Source organism: Chiloscyllium punctatum, chromosome 40 (genome assembly GCF_047496795.1).
Source record: "Chiloscyllium punctatum isolate Juve2018m chromosome 40, sChiPun1.3, whole genome shotgun sequence".
NCBI lineage: Eukaryota > Metazoa > Chordata > Chondrichthyes > Orectolobiformes > Hemiscylliidae > Chiloscyllium > Chiloscyllium punctatum.
The window spans coordinates 65,514,730-65,528,357 of NC_092778.1; the positions used below are offsets into that span (position 1 = coordinate 65,514,730).

The following is a 13,628-nucleotide window of genomic DNA, read 5'->3' on the forward strand; positions in this document are numbered from 1 at the left end:
GCGATCGATGAAAATTGGCCTTGTTTGGTTTCAGAAATGATTAGATTAGATTACCTACAGTCTGGATACAGGCCCTTCGGCCCAACCAGTCCACACCAACCCTCAGAGTAACCCACCCAGACCCATTTCCCTCTGACTAATGCACCTAGCACTATGGACAATTTAACATGGCCAATTCACCTGACCTGCACATCTTTGTGATTGTGGGAAGAAACTAGATTGTGGGAGGAAACCCATGCAGACAACTGGGAGAATGTGCAAACTCCGCACAGACAGTCGACTGAGGCTGGAATCGAACCTGGGACCCTGGAGCTGTGAGGCAGCAGTGCTAATCACTAAGCCACCGTGCCTTCCAAACGTTTTGGGTAATTTCAGTCTATTTCCTGGTGGGCAGAGGTGGATATCATTTAACTTGGAAATGTCAGTTGCTACTAAGAGGATGGTAAAATGGCTTTATTTTCAACTAACTAAAACCTGGGATTGGGATAGGCAGTTTAGTCACTATTTATCATATTATGTCTCGTTAACATTTTGCTTCCTCCATACTTGCATCTTCCAAGTATGTGTGTTGTAACTTCTTTGTGCTTGATAAAGTCGAGATACTGTATTTTCACTTCCTCACAGCAGTAAAACTAAAAGCTAACGGAATTCTTCAGGTGCAGTGAAGTATTTGTCTATCTTGAGTGTGAACTTAAGGTTTTTAATAAGTACCCTTTATTTTTAAACTTTACATTTTCTCGTAAATAGTTGTTCACTTATAATTTTTATCCCTTTCACTAAATTTTTTTCGTTTTTTTCAAAATCACAGGTAAAACTCTCTGTTTTCTGGGCATACATGAAGGCGATTGGAATCTGCATTTCTTTCTGCATTGTCCTTTTCTACTTATGCCAACATATAGCCTCCTTGTCCTCTAATTACTGGTTGAGTTTATGGACAGATGATCCAGTTATTAATGGGACCCAGGAGCATACTTCACTCAGACTGGGAGTGTACGGTGCACTCGGAGTTGCTCAAGGTTTGTTTAAAAAGTAAAAAAATCTTTGATTTGCAATGTAATATAAAGTATGTCAAAAACGTTACTAATTCTGAAAAATGTGTTGAGTTCAATTTTGTGTTATAATCCAGGGCATTTTGACCATGATTGGATAATTGCATATACTATTAGTACTTTATTTTCATAACTTGTTGCTTTTGAGGCATGGATTCTGTTAATAACACCCGTAATAATATCCTAACCAGTAATGAACCCATGAATTTTAGTTTGCACAAAATTCGAAGCAGCACATTTTTACATTTTCCAAAGTAGGATAATTAATTTTTAATAATTTGTTCATAGAATGAGTATGTTGCTGGCTAGCTCATTATTGGTTGTCCATCCTTAATTGCCATGGCGAAGGTGGTAGTGAGGTACCTTCTTAAACTGATGCAGTCCTTGTTGTAGGAACTTTCTTGAAATCTCATAATCTCCCCCTCCCACTGTAGACCACCATTGTATGTTTTGAAAAAAAAATGGCAACCCCCTGCTCTTTAGTTTCCTGTCCTTTTTAATGGTGCATCTGCAGATGTTTGTTTCTTCAACCATATAGTCATCCTCTGCTCCATTCTTGATGATTTTTTCTGGGAAAGAATTCCACTGTTTCCCTTCTAATGGCCCTTGTCTTCACAGCTTCAAATCTGAGAATGCAAACTTTTTGGCTCACAACTTGCTTAACCATTCATTGCCAGCTTTGGTTAAAAGAGATATAGAGTTCTACTGGGCCCCACTGTCCTTTGTCTGCCAAACCCGTCTCTATCCTAGAATCATCCCAGGCAGTAAAGACAACTATTGATTTTTGTTTCTGTTTCATTACTACCATTCTCTTCAAACTCCTCATTTCTCCTGTTTTCAGGCTTTTAAAAGAAAGTATGGAGGGTTCATGAATTTGTTCATCACAGAAAGGGATTTTCCATTTAGCTGCCTTTGTGCATCCATCCCACCCCAGATTTAACCGTTGCCTGTGCCCCATCCAGGTCTCCCTCTGGCCACAGGTGTTGACACGCTGTTTGTTTGTTTATTCATATGTTTAGGGGATGTGAGTGAGTCAGAATTTATTGCGATCTCTAATTGCCCTTGGGAAGGTGATGATAAGTTGCATGCCCAAGCCGTATGACTCTGACTGTGTTTAGTTTCGGAAGCCTGGTCAGTGTGGATGTTGGTCAGCTTCCATGCTGTATGATTCTATGACTCTATAATCGCTGCAGATCCTAGGCTATGAGTTTACCTACAATGTTGTTAGGGAGGGTATTCCAGGATTTTGGCCCAGCGACCGTGAAGGAATGGCAAGATGTTTCCAAGTCAGGATGGTGAGGGATATGGAGGGGAACTTGGAGGTGGTGGTGTTCCCACATATTTGCTGCCCTTCTCCTTTTGAAGTGGGAGAAATTGTGTTTAGAAATGCTGTCAGAAGAGCTTTGGTGAATTTCTGCAGTGTAACTTGATGTTGATGCAGCTGTAGTGTCATATTTGACCCAACTTGAGCTTTTTGATTCCATACCCTCCTGAACATGAAGTGTACCAACTTTTGTCTTGATAATAAAGCCTGTTAGCGGGTTTTGAGAAGACTTGAGAATAATACCAGTCTTGCAACCTCTACCATCGCCATGCATTGTTCTCCTAGAACATAGAGCATAGAGCACTATGGCACAGTGCAGGCTCTTTGGCCCTCATGTTGTGCTGACCTGTGAAACCAATCTGAAGCCCATCTAATCAAACTATTCCATTATCATCCATATGTTTATCCCATGACCATTCAAATGTCCTTAAAGTTGGCAAGTCTACTACTTTTGCGGGCAGGGGTGTTCCATGCCCCTACTACTCTCTGAATAAAGACACTACCTCTGACTTCTGTCTTATATCTATCAAACCTCAATTTAGAGCTTTGTCCCTTCGTGCTAGCTTTCCCCATCTGAGGAAAAAACGTTCTAGCTGTCCACCCTGTCTCAACCTCTTGTATGTCTTAATTAAGTCACCTCTCAACCACCTTCTCTCCGACGAAAATAGTCTCTAGTCCCTCAGCCTTTCCTCAAGACCTTCCCTCCATACCATGCAACATACTGGTAAATCTCTTCTGCACCCTTTCCAGTGCTTTCATATCCTTCCTATAATTCGGTGACTAGAATTGTACACAATACTCCTAATGTGGCTGCACCAGAGTTTTGTACAGCTATAACATTTACCTCATGTTTCTGAAACTCAATCCCTCTGTCAATAAAAGCTAACACACTGTATGCCGCCTTTATCAACCTGGGTGGCAACTTTCAAGGATCTGTGTACGTGGACATCGAGATCTCTCTGCTCATCCACGCTACCAAGAATCTTACCATTAGCCCTGTATTCTTTTTATTGCTGCCACTCCTTCCAAAGTGAATCACCTCACACTTTTCCACATTAAATTCCATTTGCCACCTCTCAGCACAGCTCTGCAGCTTATCTATGTCCATCTGTAATCTGCAACATCGTTTGGCACTGTTCACAACTCCACCGACTTCAGTGCCTTCCGCAAATTTACTAACCCATCCATCTATGCCCTCATGCGGGTCATTTATAAAAATAACAAATAGCAGTTGCCCCAAAACAGATCCTTGTGATACACCACTAGTAACTGAATTCCAGGATGAACATTTCCCATTAACCACCACCCTCCGCCTTCTTTCAGCTAGCCAATTTCTGATCCAAACTGCTAAATCCACCTCAATCCCATACCTCTGTATTTTCTGCGATAGCCTACTGTGGGGAACCTTATCAAACACTTTACCGAAATCTATATACACCATATCAACCACATTACCCTCATCCACTTGTTTGGTCGCCTTCTCAAAGAACTCAGTAAGATTTGTGAGGCATGACCTACCCTTCACAAAACAGTATTGACTATCCCTAATCAAATTATTCCTTTTCTTTATGGTTATCAATCCTATCTCTTATAAACCTTTTCCAACTGAAGTAATCCTCACTGGTCTACAATTATCAGGGTTTTCTCTACTCGCCCCCTTGAGTAAGGGGGCAACATTTGCTATCCTCCAGTCTTCTGGCATTATTCATGTAGGCAATGATGACATAAAGATCAAAGCCAAAGGCTCTGCAGTCTCCTCCCTAGCTTCCCAGAGAATTTTAGGATAAATCCCAGCCGACCCAGGGGACTAATCTATTTTCACGCTTTTCAGAATTGTTAACACCTCCTTATGAACCTCAATCCTGTCTAGTCTAGTAGCCTATGTCTCAGTATTTTCCTTGACTACATTGTATTTTTGCAGTGTGAATACTGACAAAAAATGTTAATTTAGCGCCTCTCCTACCTCCTTGGACTCCATGCACAACTTCCCACTACTGTCCTAATCTTACCCAAGCCATTCTTTTATTCCTGACATACTGATAGAAAGCTTCAGGGTTTTCCTTGATCCTACCTGCCAAAGATTTCTCATGTCCGTTTCTGGTTCTTAGCTCTCTCTTCAGGTCCTTCCTGGCTAACTGGCAACTCTCAAGTGCCCTAACTGAGCCTTCATGTCTCATCTTTACATAAGCTGCCTCCTTCCTCTTGACAAGACATTCAACTTCTTTAGTAAACCACAGCTCCCTCGCTCGCCCATTTCCTCCCTGCCTGACAGGTACATACTTATCAAGGATCTGCACTAGCTGTTCCTTGAATGAGCTCCACATTTCAATTGTGCCTATCCCCAATAGTTTCCTGCCCCATCCTATGTATCCTAAATCTTGCCGAATCGCATTATAATTGTCTTTTTCCCCCAGCTATAATTCTTGTCCGGTGGTATATACCTATCCCTTTCCATTGCTTAAGTAAACGTAGCCAAATTGTGGTCACTATCACCAAAGTGCTCACTTATCTCCAAATCCATCAGCTGGCCGGGTTCATTACCCAGTCCCAAATCTAATGTGGCCTCACCCTTGTTGGCCTGTCTACATACTGTGTCAGGAAACCCTCCTGCACACATTGGACAAAAACTGACCCACCTAAGGTACTTGAATTATAGCATTTCCAGTCAATATTTGCAAAGTTGTTATGGGGACAACAACTAACCTGTTATTTTCGCTCCTATCGAGAATCCTATTTGCAATCCTTTCTTCTATATTTCTGCAACTATTCGGAGGCCTAAAGAAAACTCACAACAGGGTGACCTCTCCTTTCTGGTTTTTACACTCAGTCAGTACTATCTCAGGAGACAAGTCCTCAACAGATATCCTTTCTGCCGCCATAATACTGTCGTTGACTAGTATTGCCACACCTCCCCCCCCCCCCCCCCCCTTTTTTTTTAAACCACCTTCCCTGTTCTTACTGAAACATCTAAACCTCAGAACCTGCAACAATCATTCCTGTCCCTGCTGTATCCATGTCTCCGCAATGGCCACAGCATCGAAGTCCCAGGTACCAACCCATGCTGCAAGTTCACCCACCATATTCTGGATGCTCCTGGCATTGAAGTAGATATACTTCAAACCACCTGCAGATACATTCTTGTGACCTTGAAACCTTATTTATAACATCACTACTCTTGACCTCCTGTACAGTGAAATTACAATTCAGTTTCCCATTTTCTGAGTCTATCTCAGCCCTCTGCTACATAAAACACTCTTCCCTGCCTTTGTCACCCTGACTTGATTTACTGTTGTGCTGAGTTGGCTGCAATCAGTGCTCCTGTTCTACAAATTTCAGCACGTTGAGAAGCCTCATGTCCAAACTTGCATTCAGTTCTGTATTTGCTGATTTGCCCAGACTTTTGTTATTTCAAATGAATTGGATTCATAGCTGTCCAAACTTTTTTATTTTTTTATTTAAGCTCAAGAATGGATTTCCCACACATTCTCTCTCCGTCTCTCTCTCCGTCTCTCTCTCCGTCTCTCTCTCCGTCTCTCTCTCCGTCTCTCTCTCCGTCTCTCTCTCCGTCTCTCTCTCTCTCTCTCTCTCTCTCTCTCTCTCTCTCTCTCTCTCTCTGTCGGTTAATTTAGCTTTACAGCTTCTTTAATACGCAATTTCCCACGCTCATTGCTGGTTGCCGTGACTTCAGCTGGCTGGAATTCATTGCCTTAAACTCTTCTTCCCCTATTTCATTCTCCTTTAATTGACATATTTGACCAAGCGTTTGGTCACCATTCCTAATGTGTTTTCTTTTGCCTTGATAGGTCCATTTTTTTCACTCCTCTCTGAATGACATTGGGATGATTTTCACGTTAATAGTACCAAAGTGCTATGTTTTGCTGCTTCTAGGTCTAGAATTAAATTTTGATTAATGTTTTGCAGGTCTTTTTGTGCTCTTTTCTTCATTGATGATGAGTGTTGGAGGAATATCAGCTTCACGTTGGCTCCATGTCCATCTGCTGTATGATATTCTGATGTCGCCAATGAGCTTTTTCGAGCGTACCCCTAGTGGTAACTTAGTGAACCGCTTCTCCAAAGATATTGATACAATAGACTCGGTGATTCCAATGGTGATTAAAATGTTCCTGGGATCACTATTAAATGTTCTTGTTTCTTGCACAGTGATTCTGATAGCTACTCCAATAGCTACAGTAATCATTCCTCCGTTGGGACTTCTCTACGTATTTATCCAGGTTAGTGCTAAATACTTAAGAACAAAAAAATTGTGTAGAAGTCATTTCTTTGCAGGATTATTCAGAACTTTTCTATCTGCTCATTAATTACAGTGATAAAATATCAAATCAGAATGGAAAGTAAGTTTCTCTGGTGTGACTCTTTTTGTGCTGGGTTCAGCAACTACTAAAAGTTTGTATTGTGCAGCGAAGGAGGTATGATTTGAATGGATTTTAAAAGAATCCTTGAGCTGTAAATCATTAGGACATTCATGTAGGTTGACATCATTGGAACTTGGAATACCAAGTACTTTATCCCACTCGAGAGTTGTTCAGAAGAGGAAATTCATGTCAGCTCTGCATGTGGAACCCTGGAGTGCTCTGATTTCTGATCATGTAAAACAATTCAGTTCATTTATTTGACTGCCTTAGTTTAAAATTTTGTTTTTTTAAAATTAATTACTGATCTGTGAATTTAGAAATTTGAAAAATATTATCTGAAATGAATAGGTGAACTATATCTCAGTCTCCAAACTGTTGGAAGGAAATCTTGCTAGCTGGCCTATTGTTTTAGACATTGGCAGATTGGTTAGTTCAGTTAGTTGGTTTGCAATGTAGAGTGATGTCAGCAGTGGGGTTCGACTCCTGCAGCGGCTGAGGTTACCACAACCTCCCCCTCACGTGTGGCGTGGTGACCCTGAGGTTAAACTGCCACTCGTCATTTCTCGTGAGTGCGATTGATCCGGTAGGTCTATGGTGACCTTATTTTTTTATTGTAGGTCAGAAGTCACACAGAGCAAGCTATAGTCCAACAGGTTTATTTGAAATCACAAGCTTTCTGAGTGCTGTTCCTTTGTCAGGTGAAGCAGAGCACACAGACGCCGAATTTATAGGCAGAGAGATCAAACAATCATACAAATGGTGAGAGTGGAATGATGACAGGCTGAATAGCAAGTGAAGGGATCACTCATGATCTGATTAATTGAGGCAGGGAGATAATTACAAAAAACTAAACATAAGATGGTGCTGGAGACAAACCAAATGGCTAGAATAACATGATAGGTTTAAGAGACACATCTGAGGGTCTAACCAAAATAACAAGTTATCCAAAACTGTACAAACTCTTTAAGGTAGAGAGATCATAATTTATCAAGGTGGTGGTGTCAAAACAGGACAAGAAGGAAGATTTTACAAATACAGAATCTCATGTAGAGTTACAAATAACTCAACATGAAGCCAAGTTCATTAGTAGGCATTGATAGATGACAGAACCTTTTTGTAAAATAGTGAAAAAAATAGGACTTGTATATTTCTGTTGAGGTATCTTTTTGAAAGATTTTGTTTAAAACTCAAAAGTGAAAAACTGTAGATGCTGGAGACAGGAATAAAAATAAAGTGCTGGAGAAACCGAGCTGGTCTGGCCGCATCTATGGGGAGAGAAAATTGAACAAACAGTTTGAGTCCAATGTAACTCTTTTCAAACTAGTATGGATTCATATCTCTCAGCCTGGCAGATGGAAAAAATAAAGTGATATACACAATCAACTGAAGTTGCAACTTTTGTGCACCACTAGTTGCATTGTTTTGTGGTACATTTTAATTTTCATATTCTAATTAATAGATTTTACAGGCACGTTAAGAGCAAGAGAACAACTAGAGAGCAGGGCCTCTTAAAGATCAAAGAGGTCGTCTTTGAGTTGAGACTCAGGAGATGGGAGAGATATTAAATGAATATTACACATCAGGTTTTACTGTGGAGAAATAAATGGAGGCTAGAGTATTCGGAAATAAATATTGATGTTTTGAAAACCGTTCACATTACATAAGAGGAGATGCTGGAGGTCTTAGAAAATGTAAAGGTGGGTAAATGTCTGGGACCTGATCAAGTGTATCCAAGGACTTTGTGGGAAGTTAGGGAGGAAATTGTGGGACCTCTTGCAGAAATATTGATATTTTTCATAAATATGGGTCAAGTGCCAAATGATTGGAGAGTGGCTAAAGTTGTGCCTTTGTGGGCTCAAGTGGGATATGAGAAGAAGCCTGGGAACTACAAACAAAGTTGTTGGAAGTGATTGTGAAAGATAGGATTAATATGCATTTGGAGAGGCAAGGAATGGTTAGGGATAGTCAGCATGGTTTTGTACAAGGGAAATCATGTCTCTCAACTTGAGTTTTTGAGGCAATAACCAAGATGATTGACAAGGACAGAGCGGTAGGCATTGTTTACTTGGGCATCAGTAAAACCTTTGACCAGGTTCCATATGGTGGACTAATTAGTAAAGTGAGATCACTTGGGATTCAGGGTGGGCTTGTCAATTAGCTACGAGATTGGCTTAATGGCAGGAGACAGTGATGGTGGAAGGATATTTTTCAGATAGGAAGTCTGTGATCAGTGATGTTCCACAGGGATTGGTGCTGGGTCCACATTTTGTTTGTCATTTTATATAAATGATTTAGATGAGAATATAGAAAATGTGGTTAGTAATTTGTGGATCAAAGGGTCCATTTCAGTGCTGTATGACTGACAGTATGACTCTGACACCAAGGCTGGTGGTAAAATGGAATGTGAAGAAGGTTATAATCACCTGGTAGAAAGTGAGGACTGCAGATGCTAGAGATCAAGAGTTGAAGGGCTTATGTCCGACATGTTGATTCCCTTGCTCCTCGAATGCTGCCTGCCCTGCTGTGCTTTTCCAGCATGACACTCTTGACTGTGAAGAAGGTTATCTAAGATTACAAAGAGATCTTGATCAATGGTCTGAAAAATGGCAAATGGAGTTTAATTTGGATAAACATGGGACATTGTGTTTTACCAAAACAAACAAGGGCTGAACATATGCAATTAAAAGTGCTGTAGAACAGAGACCTAGGGGTTCAGATGCATAATTCTTTGAAGTTTGTATCACACATAGGATTGTTAAAGCTTCTAGCATGCTTGCCTTCATTGCTCATACCTTTTTTGAGTATAGGCGTTGGGACATTATGTTGAGGTTGGACATGATGTTGGTGAGGCTTCTGAAGTGCTGTGTCCCATTCTGGTCTCCCTGTTATAGGAAGGATAATATTAAGTTGGTGAGGCTTCTGAAGTGCTGTGTCCCATTCTGGTCTCCCTGTTATAGGAAGGATAATATTAAGTTGGAGAGGCTTCTGAAGAGATTTACCAGGGTATTACTGTGAATAAAGGGTTTGAGTTACATGGAGAGGCTGGATAGACTGGGACTTTTTACACTGGAGCTTAGGAAGTTGAGAGATGAACTCCATAGAAGTTCACAAAATAATGAGGGGTATAGGTAAGGTGAATGGCAAATGTCTTTTCCCTACAGTGGAGAATTTCAAGACTGGGGGGCATTATTTTAAGGTGAGAGGAGAAGAATTTTTAAAAATATATGCATTTTTTGTTTACACACAGTGGTTGTGTGTGGAACAAACTTCCATGAGGAATTGGTTTTGATTAGTACATGAATAAAAAATGTTTGAAGGGATCTGGGCCAAGCGCAGGGAGGACTAATTTAGTTTGGCATTATGGTTGGCATGGACTGGTTGGACCGAATGGTCTGTTTTTGTGCTGTATGACTCTACATGACATTCTGGCTATTGACCATCTAGTTTGAATCTAACTGCAACTAACAATGCTATTTTTTCAGTTACCTGTTTGACAGGATTATGTATATTGGTTAAGCATTCTGATTTGAGTGATTTGTTTATGATCTGAAATTGAATGAAAGAAACTTTGGAATACAGCAATTGATACAGGTGCTAATTAAAGAAAAACGTTTCAAAAACTTACCTCAACCAAAATGACCCCTGATTTTTCAAAGACATTAAAAATTGCTGTTCTCTAATGTCTACAATAACCGGCCAACTGCAAAGTTTCCTTGCAGCAGCTTTGAGACTGAGACATAGTTTGTCATTTATTGCTTAGATAATTTTCTGAATGTCTGTTTTGAAAAATATGATTAATGCCAGCCTGCCACCCTCCTTGATGTTGGAAGATAGCACTGTTTCTGAACGTGTCTGTCTGGGACTCTGGATTACACCTGAGGGACATTGGGTCAAATTCGACCTTGACAAGTGATGGCATTTCAACATTCCATGAATAAATCTGGAATACAAAGCTAGGTTCAGTGATGCCGCAAAACTACAGGTGATTCTTCATTTAGAAAAAGGTCTAGTTCAGTAATGTACTTTTATTCAGAATGCAATCTGTCCCCTGAAATGGCTTAGCAGGCCACTCTGTTCAAGAGTGGTTTAGGAATGGGAAATAAACTCTGGCTTTGCCAGTGATGCCCACGTCCGGTCGACTAATAAAATCATCTTTATCATTCTAAATAATTACATAGGCACTGGTGTCAAGAGATTATATAATTTTATAATGTGTCACATTCTAGATTTCATAAATTGGACTAGGTGGAAGGTGGATTTCTGAAACCGACAGAAAACAATCATTATAATGAAAACAATTGTCTTTTGTTCTGTTTTGCTGTGCTCTATTTAATGCACGGAATACTTAATTTCACAAAAATCATTTGCCATGTAAAAATTAATTTACTTTTGAAGATTTGTATATTTAGTAATGTAAACTTGAGATTTTCAAAGAGAAGCCACCAACCTCTGTTCAGAATATGACACAGTAAAAATAATTTGGAATTTAGGTGCATGTTATTACATACCATAATGTTAACTGGATTTTTGACCCAGCTACTCATCCAGCATTTACCTGTAGCTTAGTTTAAAGAGAAGGTGGCTTTCCTTCTTTGTTAATTCCAAATATGCAGATGGGCACTTTTAAAGAAAAATCAAAATGTGAAATGTAGTCGCATCATGCTAGAGATTATACTCCATGCTTATGGGATTTCTAAAATTCTGACCAATCGGAGAAAAATACTTTAAATATGTTTTTGGCAATTATTTTAAAATATTCACTTAATTGCAGAGGTTATGAGAAGAAATAGCATCAGGTTTTGGAAGTGATCTGACCTAGCTTAATGTTAATGTAATTAATGTTATTCCTGATGTGAAAATATTTATTGTTCTACAGCAAATAAACGTAAACAGATAGAAATGTCTATATTTATGTTCAGATTATTTTAAGGTAATAGTGTCAGTGGTAAAACAAACTCCAATGTGATGACTCTACTTTTTGTTTTGTATTTTGCTGTGTCATACAGAGCTTTCCTACTTGGAGTTTCTTGTTTATTCTTCAGCTCCAGTCTATCCTATGCTGCACATGTATTTTCAGTCCCTTTCCTGACCTTTTACCTTCCTTTCAACTAGTCCATTTAATGAACCTTCCATACACATTGTATCTGCTTGTCTAATCAATGATGCCTTGATTGTTTCTTGATCCACTGACACTAAGCATCTCCAATGTTGGAGAATGTTATGGTATTATTTTTTTCAACAAAGGAGTTATTTTTAATTAATTATGTACAATCAGTTCAGACTAGCTCTTCCTCACAGAGAGAAGAATAAAGATATTACTGTGTCCTTTAGGTTGTGATTCCTTTTGTATTTCATATTTTATGGAATGAGAAACTAAAGCCTAACAAGTTTGCATCATATATAGTAGATAGTGAAAACGTGTATGTTTGTTTTTTGTAATTGTTATCGGTCTCCCTGGTCCTTTTTACCTTTTATCTCTCCAACACTAATGGATCAGTTGTAACTTAAATTTGACATTGCAGACTTCCAGTTTGATAGTGGGCATGAATTTGGAAGTGGAGGTGCACTTGCTGAGTATGTTTTGGTAAAGCAAACTGAAAGGTGTGGATAATACCTCCTGTGACAAGTCTAGGGTGAGGATATGTGAAAAATGAGACTTTGTTTTAAACTAAAACAAAAATGCCTTTTGTCTGAGAAATAAAACTCTGAACTTGTTGATATTTCTTCCTATTTTCAGAGATATTATGTGGCTACCTCACGTCAGTTGAAAAGATTGGAATCAGCAAGCCGATCCCCCATCTTTACAAACTTCAGTGAAACACTACTTGGTGTCAGTGTTATCCGAGCTTTTGGAGAGCAAGAACGTTTTATATATCAAAATGATGCCAGGGTTGATGAAAACCAAAAGGCTTATTACCCCAGTATTGTTGCCAACAGGTAATCCAATAATCTTGTGCTTCTACATTTGGGTCATTCGCACCATTGTGTCTTAGGAATGCAGAAATCATTAAAAGTGAATTCACTTGAAGGCTTTAGTTTAATTAGCTCTGATTGTCAAACCAGATTTAGTGAGAGCAAGTGATGCTTATTATTTGTGCACTGACCTTGAACAGTGAATGTTCAAAAATCACAGCTGAGGGAGCAGGAGAGCTGGTTTAACCGATCCAATAATATTAAGATTAACTATTTTTATCTTGTTAACGTCCCACCAGGTGGCTGGCTGTAAGACTGGAGTTTGTTGGCAATTGCATTGTACTTTTTGCTGCCCTGTTTGCTGTGGTTTACAGAGATGCAGTCAGTCCAGGAATTGTTGGGTTGTCTGTATCATATGCCTTACAGGTATGGAGAATCAAGTTTATCATTGCAATACCTATGCTATCACTCATTGTGATTTTGGCTGTTTCCTTAGAATTGTAGCAAGTTTAAAACTTTCCTGTCCTTTTTTGTCCTTTTTAAAATTTTACTTTGGAGTGCTGGCAAGATCACATTTACTATCCCTTTCTAACTACCTTGAGAAGGTAGGGTGTGACTTGCATATTCCCACAATGTTGCTGCTTGTGTCCTTGACAGGTTGCTGCAGCGTTCTCTATCTGGTACAGACTGCAGTCGCAGGACACCAGAGATGGCAAGGATGGATAATGAGCCTGGTGATAGGTGTCCATTCAGCTATAACTGACTACTGAGTAGTGTACATTGTATGGTCACTCCACAAGCAGAGTAAGGGCCTATTCCATTGTGTGCCTGAATTTGAAACCTCTTGAATGGTGGTAGGTTACCAAGGAGGTGAGGAAGTGATGTCACGAAGAACCCAGCCTCCGTTACACTGAGATCCAACAGAGCACCATTACTCTTCTACACCATTTGAGTTGCTAAGGCGAAAAA

The 13,628-nt window shown here is 39.7% G+C and overlaps 1 protein-coding gene across 4 annotated transcripts in view; it reads left to right on the plus strand.

The window, feature by feature from the left end:
* Positions 1–13,628, plus strand: part of abcc1 (ATP binding cassette subfamily C member 1 (ABCC1 blood group)) — a 99,761-nt gene that overhangs the window by 74,296 nt on the left and 11,837 nt on the right. For all 4 annotated transcript variants that reach the window (XR_011954968.1, XM_072560168.1, XM_072560167.1 and 1 more), the window contains 4 exons: positions 809–1,016; positions 6,295–6,605; positions 12,484–12,683; positions 12,959–13,085. Coding sequence is in view for 3 of the 4 variants with exons in the window: in XM_072560168.1 (XP_072416269.1) it covers positions 809–1,016; positions 6,295–6,605; positions 12,484–12,683; positions 12,959–13,085 (846 nt within the window). In the remaining variant the exon portion in view is untranslated. The remainder of the gene's footprint in view (positions 1–808; positions 1,017–6,294; positions 6,606–12,483; positions 12,684–12,958; positions 13,086–13,628) is intronic.